The sequence below is a fragment of the Amblyomma americanum genome, chromosome 1 (genome assembly GCF_052857255.1).
Source record: "Amblyomma americanum isolate KBUSLIRL-KWMA chromosome 1, ASM5285725v1, whole genome shotgun sequence".
NCBI lineage: Eukaryota > Metazoa > Arthropoda > Arachnida > Ixodida > Ixodidae > Amblyomma > Amblyomma americanum.
Window position 1 is genome coordinate 58,999,884 of NC_135497.1, and position 12,161 is coordinate 59,012,044.

Genomic DNA, 12,161 nt, shown 5'->3' on the forward strand with positions numbered 1-12,161 from the left:
ACTGTTTTTGAGAGATATCCGTAATACCGCCCCTGGTGGAGTGAGCGGCGACGGAAGCGACGTCGACGGCAGCGCCACCTGTTAGAACGCGGTTGCGGCGTTGCTAGGGAGCTCAAGGTCGATCTTGATCCACAGCATACGGCATATGGCTGAAGTGCGACCACGCGACTAGCCGAGCTGGCTGCCGGGCACATTACCGTTCTCGTTTTTGGTTAGCCGCTTCGCCATTCTCGCTTTTGGTTAGCCGTTTCGCATGGGGTGAAAGCGGCTATGCTTCTCCCTCTTCTCCTAACCTACGCGAGCGAGCTTGGAGGCTGCCCTGCTCGGCTGCTCTATGTTAGAGAGCCAAATATCCCTCATCGCTAGGGCCTGAGGTGCCGTGGAAGCCACAGGGGTCCCGCACTAGGGACCTCTCCTTGAATTTCTAAGGGGGTGGCTCTTAAGGCCAGTCGCCACTCTCTCCTGCAAACAGCGGTAAATAAATGTTTTCCACCACCACTACCACCGGACCGCGGCGGCGGCGTTTCGATGGAGGAGAAATGAAAAGGCGGCCGTGGGCGATATCTGTGCGCGTTAAAAAAACATCAGGGGATCGAAATTATTCCGGAGCCCTCCACTACGGCACCTCTTTCTGTTCCTTCTTTCACTCCCATATTACGAGGCAATTCGGGTGTGCCCCGAGATATGCGAGACAATTACTCCGCCATTTCCTTTCCTCAAATCCCCATTTTTTCGCATAGGTGGTGGTGGTAGTAGTGCTCGACACAACCTTCTGGCTACCTTGTGTGTGGCGATTCAGCAGCGACAGCACATTTTCTCGGCAATTTTCTCGACACTTTGCGGGATTTTGCAATAAAGAAACGTGACTTTCGATGGGATGACTGACGCGCTACATAATAAGATCATTTTCTTGCGAATTAGCGTGGAAAACTCAGTAAAACTCCCAATAGCTAGTGCACATTGTAGGTTTTTTTCTACTATACTATGCAGGCATGGCCTATGCCCCCGATTTTTTCAGCATAAATGGGTTCTTTTTTGGCGTGAATGATAAAAATGCCTTTCTCAAGAGATGTTTCCGGACTTTCGTCCAATTAAGAGTGGTATGTGTTGATGTATTATCCGGACCCCGTAGTGTATCTCTTACGGGTCCAATTGGACTTATTTTTGGATATGTGGCGGAGAGTTTGAAGGATGCTTTACTCCCGCCACCGATTAGCCCGGTATTGCACTGCTTCCGGGAACAGCATTATCTTTAGCGCGTCTTTACTATCCTGTCTTTCTATCCCATCTTTCAACTCTCCTACTATCTGCACGTGGTAGCAATTGTGGCTAGGCTTGAGCCAGTGGGCAGGCCTGTGCCCTTTCCTTTTCTTTCTTCCTGGCGGCAACTTCTCTCTCTCTCTATGCCCCTATTTTTTATGCATTAAATGCGCTCTTTTTCGGCGTGAATAATAAAAATGCCCTTCTCAAGATGTGGTTCCGGATTTTCCCCAACATAAAAGTAGTATGTGTTGATGGGAAACGGCGGCGTACCTATGTGCTTCACGCTAAGAGCGCTCCTATTTTGTCGCAATGGCATTGCGGGGTCCTCAAGACCCATGGTCTTAACGTGTGCCGCCGTGCCTCCGAGGACCAGTATTCAGATTGTCGGAGACGGGCAGGCCTGAATACATGGTTTACGCGAAGTCTACCGTGTCGAGCCTATGGGAATTACTAAGGTATACAGCGCGTTTGCCGGTGGTGTGGCTCTTCGGACCACTTGTGGGCGCAATGCTCGCCGCATTCCTGTGGACGCTGCGGTGTCCACAGCCACCGGAGCGGAGTCTACGTCCAGCTCTCCCGACGCTGCTGTGATCACCAGCCGTCTGTGACGTATTCTCTGCGCCGCTGCTATTCAGACGAGCTTACTGACGCCTTCCCATCGCTCAAACCAGCGACGGATATTAAACTCGGCCGACAACGAACCGAGAGGAGGCACAAACGGACTCGGCGGAAGCTCCCTCATTAGGCAAACTGTATCGTTCAGCACTTCTTGCGGAGGCGGAAGGAATGCCCTGCAAAGACGTGGCGGTCCTGAGCCTGTTGCTGCTGTGTCTGTGTTCGCAGCTGATCAAATGGTTGCCACTGCCCCCCCCCCCCTTTTAATTGGATGGGCAGTGCACGATCGAGGTGGTTCCTGCTGCCGCCACGTGGGCGCCTCCTGCACCGCTGGGCATGTCTGCGGATCTCGCGTAAAAAAATGTGTAGTCGACGCCTGCGGCTGCGAGTACGTGCAAAGTCCGCGGTGCCTGTGAAAACAAACTGGCCGAGTCGTGAAAATGACAACGCACGCGGCTGCGGTCCTCACGAAAATTCGCGGTGCACTGGCGAATCTAACGGGATGCGTGAAAAAGCTGCTGCCATTGCGCAAGGACCTACAGGAGCCTCCAACGGAGCATGCCAGATTACGCTTGAGAGCCAACAGCGCGACTTGTATGATTCCAGCGGCTCATTCGCTTTTGGTGAATGGAATTCCCCAACACTGACTGAACTTACTGAGTGCGATGTAGAGATGGGGTTTCTGCGGGACGTGAAGCTTTGGGTTCAATCTGCGACCTCTGGCTCGAACAGAGCTCAATACGATCGCCCGGAGTAGTAGCCTCCTAAGAAGTGCCCTCCTTCCTCCGGAGGGCCGGGAAGCCAAGCTTAATGTGAGTGCGCTGCGCTTTAGTGCTGCTGTCTCAGGCCGCACGACTTCCTTACCGGGCTTCAAGATTTAAGGGCGAAAGCTTTTATAGGCTCATGACTCGCCAACGGGGATGTACCCAGAAAAGTGTGAAACTATAGCTCTCAATGAATCTGATGACGTCATCGATATAAGCCACCAAAGCAACTACAACAGTCTCAAACAATGTGGAAGCAATTGCGCGCAGCCGCAATCAATCGAGATAAGTCGGGCCTCATCGCGAAGAAAATGATAAAGACGTGTGGCTGAGGAGCATGTGACGTTATTGGTCTCTCTCTGGTCCTCGCAAGAGAGTCGCAAGAGTTCTGGTCCTCAAAAGAGGACGTGGGTTTGAACCCCACTTCTGACAACGCTTCTTCTTTACCTTTTGCTCCCTTTGGACCTGCTGTGAACCTTGTACGTAGGCAGCACTAACATACTTTTTAATTAAGCAGCACTGCCCTGTTTCTTTTGAAGCGAAAAGGTACACTACGCCAGATTTTCGAGATTTCAGCCGGGCCGCAAGTTTGCTTTGAATGTAGCTAGAGGTCAGCGTGGTCGCAAGTTTGACCTTGAGTGTAGCTAGAGGTCAAACCATGAGCATAACGGGTGGTAGTCAGGTTCGACGCATGACGTCAGCTACAGCAGCGGCACCATCGGCTGTTACACCAAATATCTCTACTTTCACCTATGACTTTTTACCTTGCCATGTGGGTTCTGCATAAAATGCCCGACCTGCCGCGGTGGCTCAGTAGTTAGGGCGATCGACTACTGATCCGGAGTTCCCGGGTTCGAACCCTTCCACGGCGGCTGCGTTTTTATGGAGGAAAAACGCTGTGCACGTTAAAAATATCAGTGCACGTTAAAAATCCCCAGGTGGTCGAAATTATTCCCGAGCCCTCCACTACGGCACCTATTCTTCCTTTCTTCTTTCACTCCATCCTTTATCCCTTCCTTGACAGCGCGGTTCAGGTTTCCAACGATATGAGACAGATACTGCGCCATTTTCTTTCCCCCAAAAACCTATTATTATTATTATTAAACCGCCCGAGTTCCCGGTTTCGAACCCTACCGCGGTGGCTGCGTTTTTATGGAGGGGGAAGCCCGTGTGCTGTGCGATGTAAGTGCACGTTAAAGATCCCCAGGTGGTCGAAATTATTCCGGAGCCCTCCACGAAGGCACCTGTTTCTTCTTTCGCTCCCTCCTTTATCCCTTTCCTTACAGCGCGGTTCAGGTGTCCAACGATGTATGAGACAGATAGTGCGCCATTTCCTTTCCCCAAAACCAATTATTATTATTATTATATTATTATTATTATTATTATTATTATTATTATTATTATTATTATTATTATTATTATTATTATTATTATTATTATTGTTATAAAACGCCCGAGTTCCCGGTTTCGAGCCCGACCGCTGCAGCTGCGTTTTTATGGAGGGAAAACGCTAACGCGCCCGCGTGCTGTGCGATGTCAGTGCACGCTAAAGATCCCCAGGTGGTCGAAATTATTCCAGAGCCCTCCACTGCCGCATCTCTATTCCTTTCTTCTTTGACTCCCTCCTTTATCCGTTCCCTAACCGTGCTGTTCAGGTGTCCAATGAAATATCAGACAGATACTGCGCCGTTTCCTTTCCCCCAAAACCTATTATATTATCATTATTATTATTATTATTATTATTATTATTATTATTATTATTATTATTATTATTATTATTATTATTATTATTATTATTATTATTATTATTATTATTATTATTATTATTATTATTATTATTATTATTATAAAACGCCGGTACCCTTTGTTGCGTTCAGCGGAATGCTAGGTGTGATCAACGCCACGCGTTACATGGAGAGCGGCAGATGTGCGCTCCGTCTCCGCGTTTCAGAGAGGAGAGAAGGAGGCATCCCAAGTGTGCTGCCTACTTCCTCCGTGACGTCAAACACCTTGACTGAGCGGAGCGGGAAGCGTCCGCTGGAATCGCATGCGCACTGAGCAGGGCATCAAAGTGGGTTCTGCATAAAACGTCAATGCACTTTGATGCATTCAGCCTAACGCTAGGTGTGTTCGATGCGACGCCTGCGTGGAGACCTCCAGACGCTGAACCACAAACGTAGCTAGGGAGATGCAGCTTTTTTTCTTTCGACCAGGGTTAGCCAGATCTAAACCAACATCAATTTTTTTCTTTCCTCTGTAGTCGGATACAACTAAAAAATTACGACTAACGTAAGCCTCACCTCGTGCATTACGACCGCATGCCCGAATTTCGAAATTCCTCGCTACGAAATTATTCCGGAGCCCTCCACAAAGTTACCTGTTTCTTCCTTTCTTCTTTCAATCTCTCCTTTATCCCTTCCGTTACGGCGCGGTTCAGGAGTTCGCCGATATGTGAGGCAGATACTGCGCCCATTTCCTTTCCCTAAAAAAAACATTTTTTTCATTCACATGCTACCTGCTCACTTCTTATCCGAGGAAGGAGAGCGAGAGCGCGGGATTACGTCGCCCTGTTTATTCTCGCAGCCGTGGAGCAGTGGCCAGCGTCTGGGACCGCAGCACCGGCGCTCGGCTGAGAGCCCGCTCCCGCTGCCTTCGCGGCTGCTCGGTTCCTTTTGGAAGAGAGGCTACATGTATGCACACACACTTGCACAGACTGAATATATTTTCGTAAGAGTGCCGCACCGTGGTTAGAATGGCCGAGTGGTCTAAGGCGCCACATTTAGGATCTGGTCCTCGCAAGAGGGCGTGGGTTCAAACCCCACTTCTGGCAACGTTTCTATTTTTAGCGTTTTCTTACTTTGGACCTACAGTGAACATTATACGTACGCATTACTAACCCACATTTTTTGTTGTTACCCTATCAAAAGGCTAACATCTATTGCTAAGCATTAAAACACATTTCTATTAACCAGCACTGCCCTGTTTCTTTTTTCCTTCCCCTGTACTCGGATACAACGAAAAAATTACGGCTGACGTAAGCAGGAGCCCTCGCACAGTACGACGGCACCCCAAAGGTGCGAGTGTGTGAGTGAATGAAAAACTGTATTGAGTGCTAGATTCGGTGGTATTCTGGAGCCTTAAGATGGTTTCGTCCATCTTCTTGCAGAGCGGTTTGTTGCCCTTAGTCCAGGGCTCCACTGGATGCTGCTGCCAGTTGTGCTTGCCGAATCAGACCTTCTTAGTCGATCTGGCCATCGCTGGAGAGCCCTCCCTCCCATTGCTCCGCACTCGGGTTTGATATAACGTGTGCCACGTCTATCTTCTGGCATGCCCACGTTATGTGATACAGCATGGGTGTTTCGTGGCACCAGGGGCATTTGTCATTGTATTGTGTGCTATACATTTTGCTGAGTGCGTTTAGGTTCGGGTACGAGCCCGTTTGTAGCTGTCTCCACGAGACAGAGACCTCTGTGCCAAGGGAGTTTTGCGGTGGTGGATACCGCTTTCTGTAGCCCTTGTAGTAATTTAGTATCGCCGAATAGTCTTGGGGTACAGGTTCGGTCCCCTCGAGGTCGCCTACGTTGTATGCTCAGTAATAAGTTTAGCCTCGAGCTATCCTGTATGCCTCTTGGTTGCCTGCCCTCAAGTGTGTCCCGGCGTCCACACTATCGTATGCCTAATTGGTTGTTCGTTTGGTTGTCGCTGCGTTATGTGGTCTCCGGGGCGGAGTGTGCGAAGCGCTCCGTGCCCTATTCTGCCGTGTAGGTAGTTGAGTCACGCCGTTTGTGAGTCTGTAGAGATTGTTAAAGGCTGTTTATACCGATAGCCCTCCGCTGCCTCTAGAGCGACGAACGCTTCTTCAGCCTCGAATATATTACACTCTTGTAGTGATGCACTGGTGATCTCGCGTAGGTTCGAATCAATCACCGTTGCTACCGCGTTGCTGTTGCTCTGCCCCGCTGCTCTGACGTATGTGGCTGCGTCCAGGTATACCGTCGTTTCTTGAGGTTTCTTGGGGACCGGCGCTGTGGTCCTGGGCGCTGGCCACTGCTCGACGGCTGTGAGTGTAAACTGGGTGACGTGTGCCCGCGCTCTCGCCCTCCTTCCTCGGATGATAAGTACATAGTATGTATGGCGAGCAATTTCGCACCTTTTGGTCCCTCTCCGCTATCGTTTTGGGACCCAAAGGTGCGAAATTGCTCGCCACACATACTATGTGCTTCCTGTCATCCAAGGAAGGAGGGCGAGAGCGCGGGCACCCGTCACCCAGTTTACACTCGCAGCCGGGGAGGAGGGGCCAGCGCCTGGGACCACAGTGACGCCGCTCGGCAGAGAGCCCGCTCCCGCTGCCGTCACGGCTCCTCGGTTAGGGGGGGGGGGGTAGATGTGTAGGCCAGTTGGTGAGACATGAAGGAGGTAGTCACCGCAGCGAACACGGGACAGAGAAAGAAGACGACGCAGGGCGGTACCAAAGCTTTCAAAGCACACATTTCGACGCCAAGCGTTGAAGAATCCCACTTGCCTCCAGCATTCTGTTTTTAGGATTTTCGAAACCCTTTTACAATGTCCTACAGATGGTCGAAGCGCCCCGAACATTGACGAAACGTCAAGGGGGCAAGTATGATTTCGCAGACAATAGGCACAGGCCCTAGCTCTGCACGTTGAAGAAGCGATGATTGAAGAACACAGTGCACACTGATCCTCGGGGGCCAAAGAACACATATAAGAGCCTACGTCTGGGAACACATAACTTAGGAGGGTAGATGTGTAAGCCAGTTGGTGAGACATGAAGGAGCTAGACACCGCAGCGAGCACGGGACAGAGAAAGAAGACGACACAGGGCGCCCTGTGTCGTCTTCTTTCTCTGTCCCGTGTTCGCTGCGGTGTCTAGCTCCTTCATCACTCCTCGGTTACTTCTGTCAGAGACGCTACATTTATGCACAGGCACTTTCGCACAGTGAATATATGTTCGCAAAAGCGAATGCGCCGTGGTCAGAATGGCCGAGCGGTCTAAGGCGCCAGATTTAGGCGCTGATCCTCGGAAGAGGGCGTGGGTTCGAACCCCACTTCTGACAGTATTTCTTCTCTTTTGCCAAACTGGGCAAGGACATTTTTTTTTCCTCCGTCAGTGTTGCTTCCAACGTGGTAGTTTTATGTGAGATATACGGTGTTTTGAGTAAATGAGCTCCGTCCCGCCGTTTGTTTTGTGCAAAAATTGATCCCTTGCTTCTGGGTTCCGCAACTGCGTTTCATAAGGTACCCATACTCGTCCAAAGTTGGTATGCAGGCTCTCCATTCCTTCAACATTAATGACATTATTAACTGCTAATGAAGAGTTACAGACAACTAAAGAGGAGATTGGGGGCAGCAGAAAAGATTGCATCAGTACCGCTCTTATGAAAATGGTCTATAGACTGTCTAAAGACTTTTTATAGACTCAATGGCCGCCCTTTAGACTCCTTTTTTCAATAGACAGTCTATAGAGAATCTATAGGCTAAAGTCTATAACCGCCCTCATTTTCTTTTGTCTATAGATGGTCCGTAGTCTACTGAAGTCTATAACCGCGGCAATTTCCTTCTGTCTACAGATGGCCCATAGACTATCTATAGACTAATGTCTATAACAGACAATTTTCCTTTTTCTATAGACGGTCAATAGATTATCTATAGACTGAAGTCGTCCATAACAGACAATTTTCCTTTGTCTATATACAGTCAATAGATTATCTATAGACTAAAGTCTATAACAGCCTTAATTTCCTTCTGTCTATAGGTGGTCCATGGACTATCTATAGCCTAAAGTCTATAACCGACATAATTTTCTTCTGCCCATAGATGGTCCATAGAATATCTGTAGACTAAAGTCTATAACAGACAAGTTTTCTTTGTCTATTGACGGTCAATAGATTATGTATAGACTAAAGTCTATACCTGCCTTCCTTTTGTGTTCATAGACAATCTATACACCATTTAATGACTAAAGCTTATAACCGCCATAATTTCCTTCTGTCTATAGACATTCTATAAACCATCTATAGATTAAAGTCTATAACCGGCTTAGCAGCCATTTGTCTATAGACGGCCTATAGACAATTTATAGACCAAAATCTCACCGCCTAAATTTCCTATCGTCTATTGACAATCCTTAGACTGCATATAGACTTTTGTCTATAGACCTATTGTCTATTGTTTATAACAATCCCAATTTTATCTAACAATGTATACACTGGCTTTCGACTAAGCCCATAAAATATCCATTTCTTTTCGCACTGCATGCTGAGTAGAACTGCATCGGGCAACCGCGGTGGTTAAGTCGTTATAGCACTCGGCTGCTGACCCGAAAGACGCGGATTCGATGCCAGCCGCGGCGGTCAAATTTCGATAGAAGCGAATTTCTTGAGGCCCGTGTAGTGTGCGATGTCCGTGCGCATTAAAAACCCCAGGCGGTCGAAATTTCCGGAGCCCTTCACTACGGCGTCCCTCATTCCGAGTTGGCTTGGGACGTTAATCCCCCACGAACCAAACTGCATCGGGTGACCGCAACTATTTTCAGAGTCCTCTGCTTCCTTTTGCTATTTCAGGAATAAAAAAAATGTCTAATGGCTATGCAATACCTTCCTGTATATTCTTTTTAGAAGCTTTGAAAAGCTAATTTTCCTTAAACCGCGCCGTATATTGATAATATTGCAACGGATAGAAGAAGAGATGAATGAAGACTCTCGGAGGCGCGCGTGCTCTGGGATTCGGTGCTCTGTGCGGGCCGCCCTGTGCTTTTGACCTGTGTGCTGTGCCCGGGCGTTCTCGCGTCGTTCCCGCCTGTACCACGTAACATCTTTGGTGGAGGTGCGGATATTACGCTCCGCACACCACGCAGCTTCGTAGTACTTGTCAGGCCGGGACTACCACCATGGCTCCACCCGACCGGTCAAGGAGCCCCACTACCCCCACTACCCCTCCTTTCGTCATCATGGCTCCTCCTCGCGACCCCGGCACGTTTTGCGGCACAGATGGCTCGGACGTTGAAGACTGGATTAACCTTTACGAGCGTGTCAGCAACTACAACAGGTGGGACCCTACACTAATGCTCGCGAACGTCATCTTTTACCTCAATGGCACGGCGCGCGTATGGTACAAGACCCACGAGGAAGAGCTAACAAGTTGGGACACCTTTAAGGAAAAGTTGAAGACGCTATTCGGTAGACCTGATGACCGCCAGCTAGCCGCCAAGAAAGAGCTGGCTACTCGAGCACAGTCTTCTACCGAGAGCTACGTGGCCTACATTCAGGACATCTTGGCGCTTTGTCACAAGGTCGACGCCGCAATGAGTGAGACCGATAAAGTGGGCCACGTGCTCAAAGGCATTGCCGACGATGCGTTCCACTTGCTTGGTTGCAAAGACTGTACCTCAATTGACTCCATCATAAACAAGTGCCGTCGATTTGAGCAAATCAATGGCCGCCGCATTTCGCCGTCGTTTTCTCGCCTTCCCAACACGGCCGCGATATCTTCCTGTGAGGACCACCGACCACCATCCCGCACGCCGTCGGCAGCCCCTGCCGTCACCGATTCAGTCACCCGGATCGTCCGACGTGAACTGGAGGCCCTCGCACCTGTGATATCCCCGCCTTCCGTCCCTGATACAACCCTGCCCTCTGTGTCGCTGATTCAGGCCGTCGTGCGGCAGGAACTCGCTCATCTGAACCTTGCTCCGGCAGTGTGCGCCATCAGAAGCCCGGACAACCCCCAGCCTCCTCCCTGTGCTTTTCGTCGCACCTATTATTCTCGGCCCCGTTCCCGCAATCCCAATGACTGGCGCACGGCGGACGACCGTCCCATTTGCTTCCGGTGCTCTCGCATTGGCCACATCGCCCGTCATTGCCGCAGTCCATGGTCTTCAACGCCCCGCAACGTCTTCCCCTCCTTCTACACTCCCGCCTCATCCGACAACTTCTCGACCCGCGCCCCGTCCGAACCGTCTGCACCAGCCGTACCCCCTCCATGCCGATTCTCCCGCTCTCCGTCCCCGCAGGGCCGCCGCTCTCGTTCCCCCAGTCGCCTTCTCGCAGCCGCTCCCAATTGGAAAACTAAGTGATGCAGCTCCCGGAGGTGACGCTGCATCAACGACCCGGACTACAAATCCTCTCTCGACCACTCGACCTAATCTTCTGAACGTCACTATCGACCGTGTTCCTGTGCGCGCCCTGATTGACACCGGTGCCCATGTATCAGTGATGAGTGCTGCCCTCCGCCGTCGCCTCCGCAATGTCCTCACGCCTGCAAAGTCCCGTGTGTGTGTCGCGGATGGTGGCACGCCTGCTGTGGACGGTATGTGTACCGCGCGCGTTACTATTGCCGAACAGAGTATACCAGTTCAGTTCACCGTGCTGACCACCTGTGCCCATGACCTTATCCTCGGCTTAGATTTTTTGACTGACCATTCCGCCCTCATTGACTGCTCGGAGGGTGTTCTACACCTCGCCCTTCCAATGCTGGATTCAGACCCACTTGATGTATCACTGCGACTATTCAGTACCGCATATGCTCGCCTGTCATCCCGAACCGCCTCTTTTGTTCCATTGACCCCATCTCGCCCAGTTCCCGATGGCGACTATCTCGTTACTCCCAATCTTGACCTCCTCCTGACCCGTAACGTTGCCCTACCTCATACCATTGCCACCATCCAAGCCAACGCTCTCTCTCTGCGTTTCCTCAACTTCGGCCTCACTTCTCAAGTGCTACCGTCCGGCATCTGCGTCGCTACGCTATCCCCTCTCGCTCCTTGCCACGTGGCTACGTTGCCCGCTACCCCAGTTCCAGAAACCACCGCACCGCGCCGGCAGTCTCTTCTGTCGACCGACACCTTCACAACCATGATGGCCACCGACCTCCATCCCGATCAAACTGCCAAGCTTCGTGCCCTTCTCGAATCTTTTTCGGATATTTTTGACGTGAACAACACCGCGCTGGGTCAAACTCTCGCCGTCAGGCACCGCATTGAAGCAGGCGATGCCCCTCCCATCCGCCGCCGCCCTCACAGGGTCTTTCACGCCGAGCGTCAAGTAATCAATGCGGAAGTTACTAAAATGCTAGAAAAAAAAACATTATCGAACCCTCACACAGTCCCTGGGCCTCACCCGTCGTCCTTGTCAGGAAAAAGGATGGCTCATGGCGTTTTTGCATTGATTATCGCCACCTGAATAAGATCACTAAAAAGGAAGTGTACCCCCTGCCGCGTATCGATGACGCGCTTGACTGCCTCCATGGTGCCAAATTCTTCTCGTCCATAGATCTTCGCTCCGGCTATTGGCAAATTGCTGTAGATGAACAGGACCGTGAGAAAACCGCTTTTGTGACTCCTGATGGCCTTTATCAATTCAAAGTTATGCCTTACGGATTATGCAATGCACCAGCCACTTTTGAAGGCATGATGGATGCGCTTTCGCAAGGCTTTAAGTGGTACACCTGCCTGTGCTATCTCGATGACGTCATTGTCTTTTCGCCCTCGTTTTCCTCTCACCT

The 12,161-nt window shown here is 50.6% G+C and overlaps 1 protein-coding gene and 2 non-coding genes across 3 annotated transcripts in view; all 3 read left to right on the forward strand.

Annotated features, from left to right (window-relative positions):
• The first annotated feature begins 5,388 nt into the window (after positions 1-5,388).
• Positions 5,389-5,472, forward strand: TRNAL-UAG (transfer RNA leucine (anticodon UAG)). The gene has a single exon. It is a non-coding gene; the product is annotated as a tRNA-Leu (tRNA).
• A 2,161-nt stretch (positions 5,473-7,633) lies between these two features.
• Positions 7,634-7,717, forward strand: TRNAL-UAG (transfer RNA leucine (anticodon UAG)). The gene has a single exon. It is a non-coding gene; the product is annotated as a tRNA-Leu (tRNA).
• Positions 7,718-9,549: 1,832 nt separating this feature from the next.
• The window catches only part of LOC144098421 (uncharacterized), a 61,780-nt gene continuing 59,168 nt past the window's right edge, over positions 9,550-12,161 (forward strand). Inside the window, exon 1 of the mRNA XM_077631084.1 lies at positions 9,550-10,153. Coding sequence (XP_077487210.1) covers positions 9,550-10,153 — 604 coding nt within the window. The remainder of the gene's footprint in view (positions 10,154-12,161) is intronic.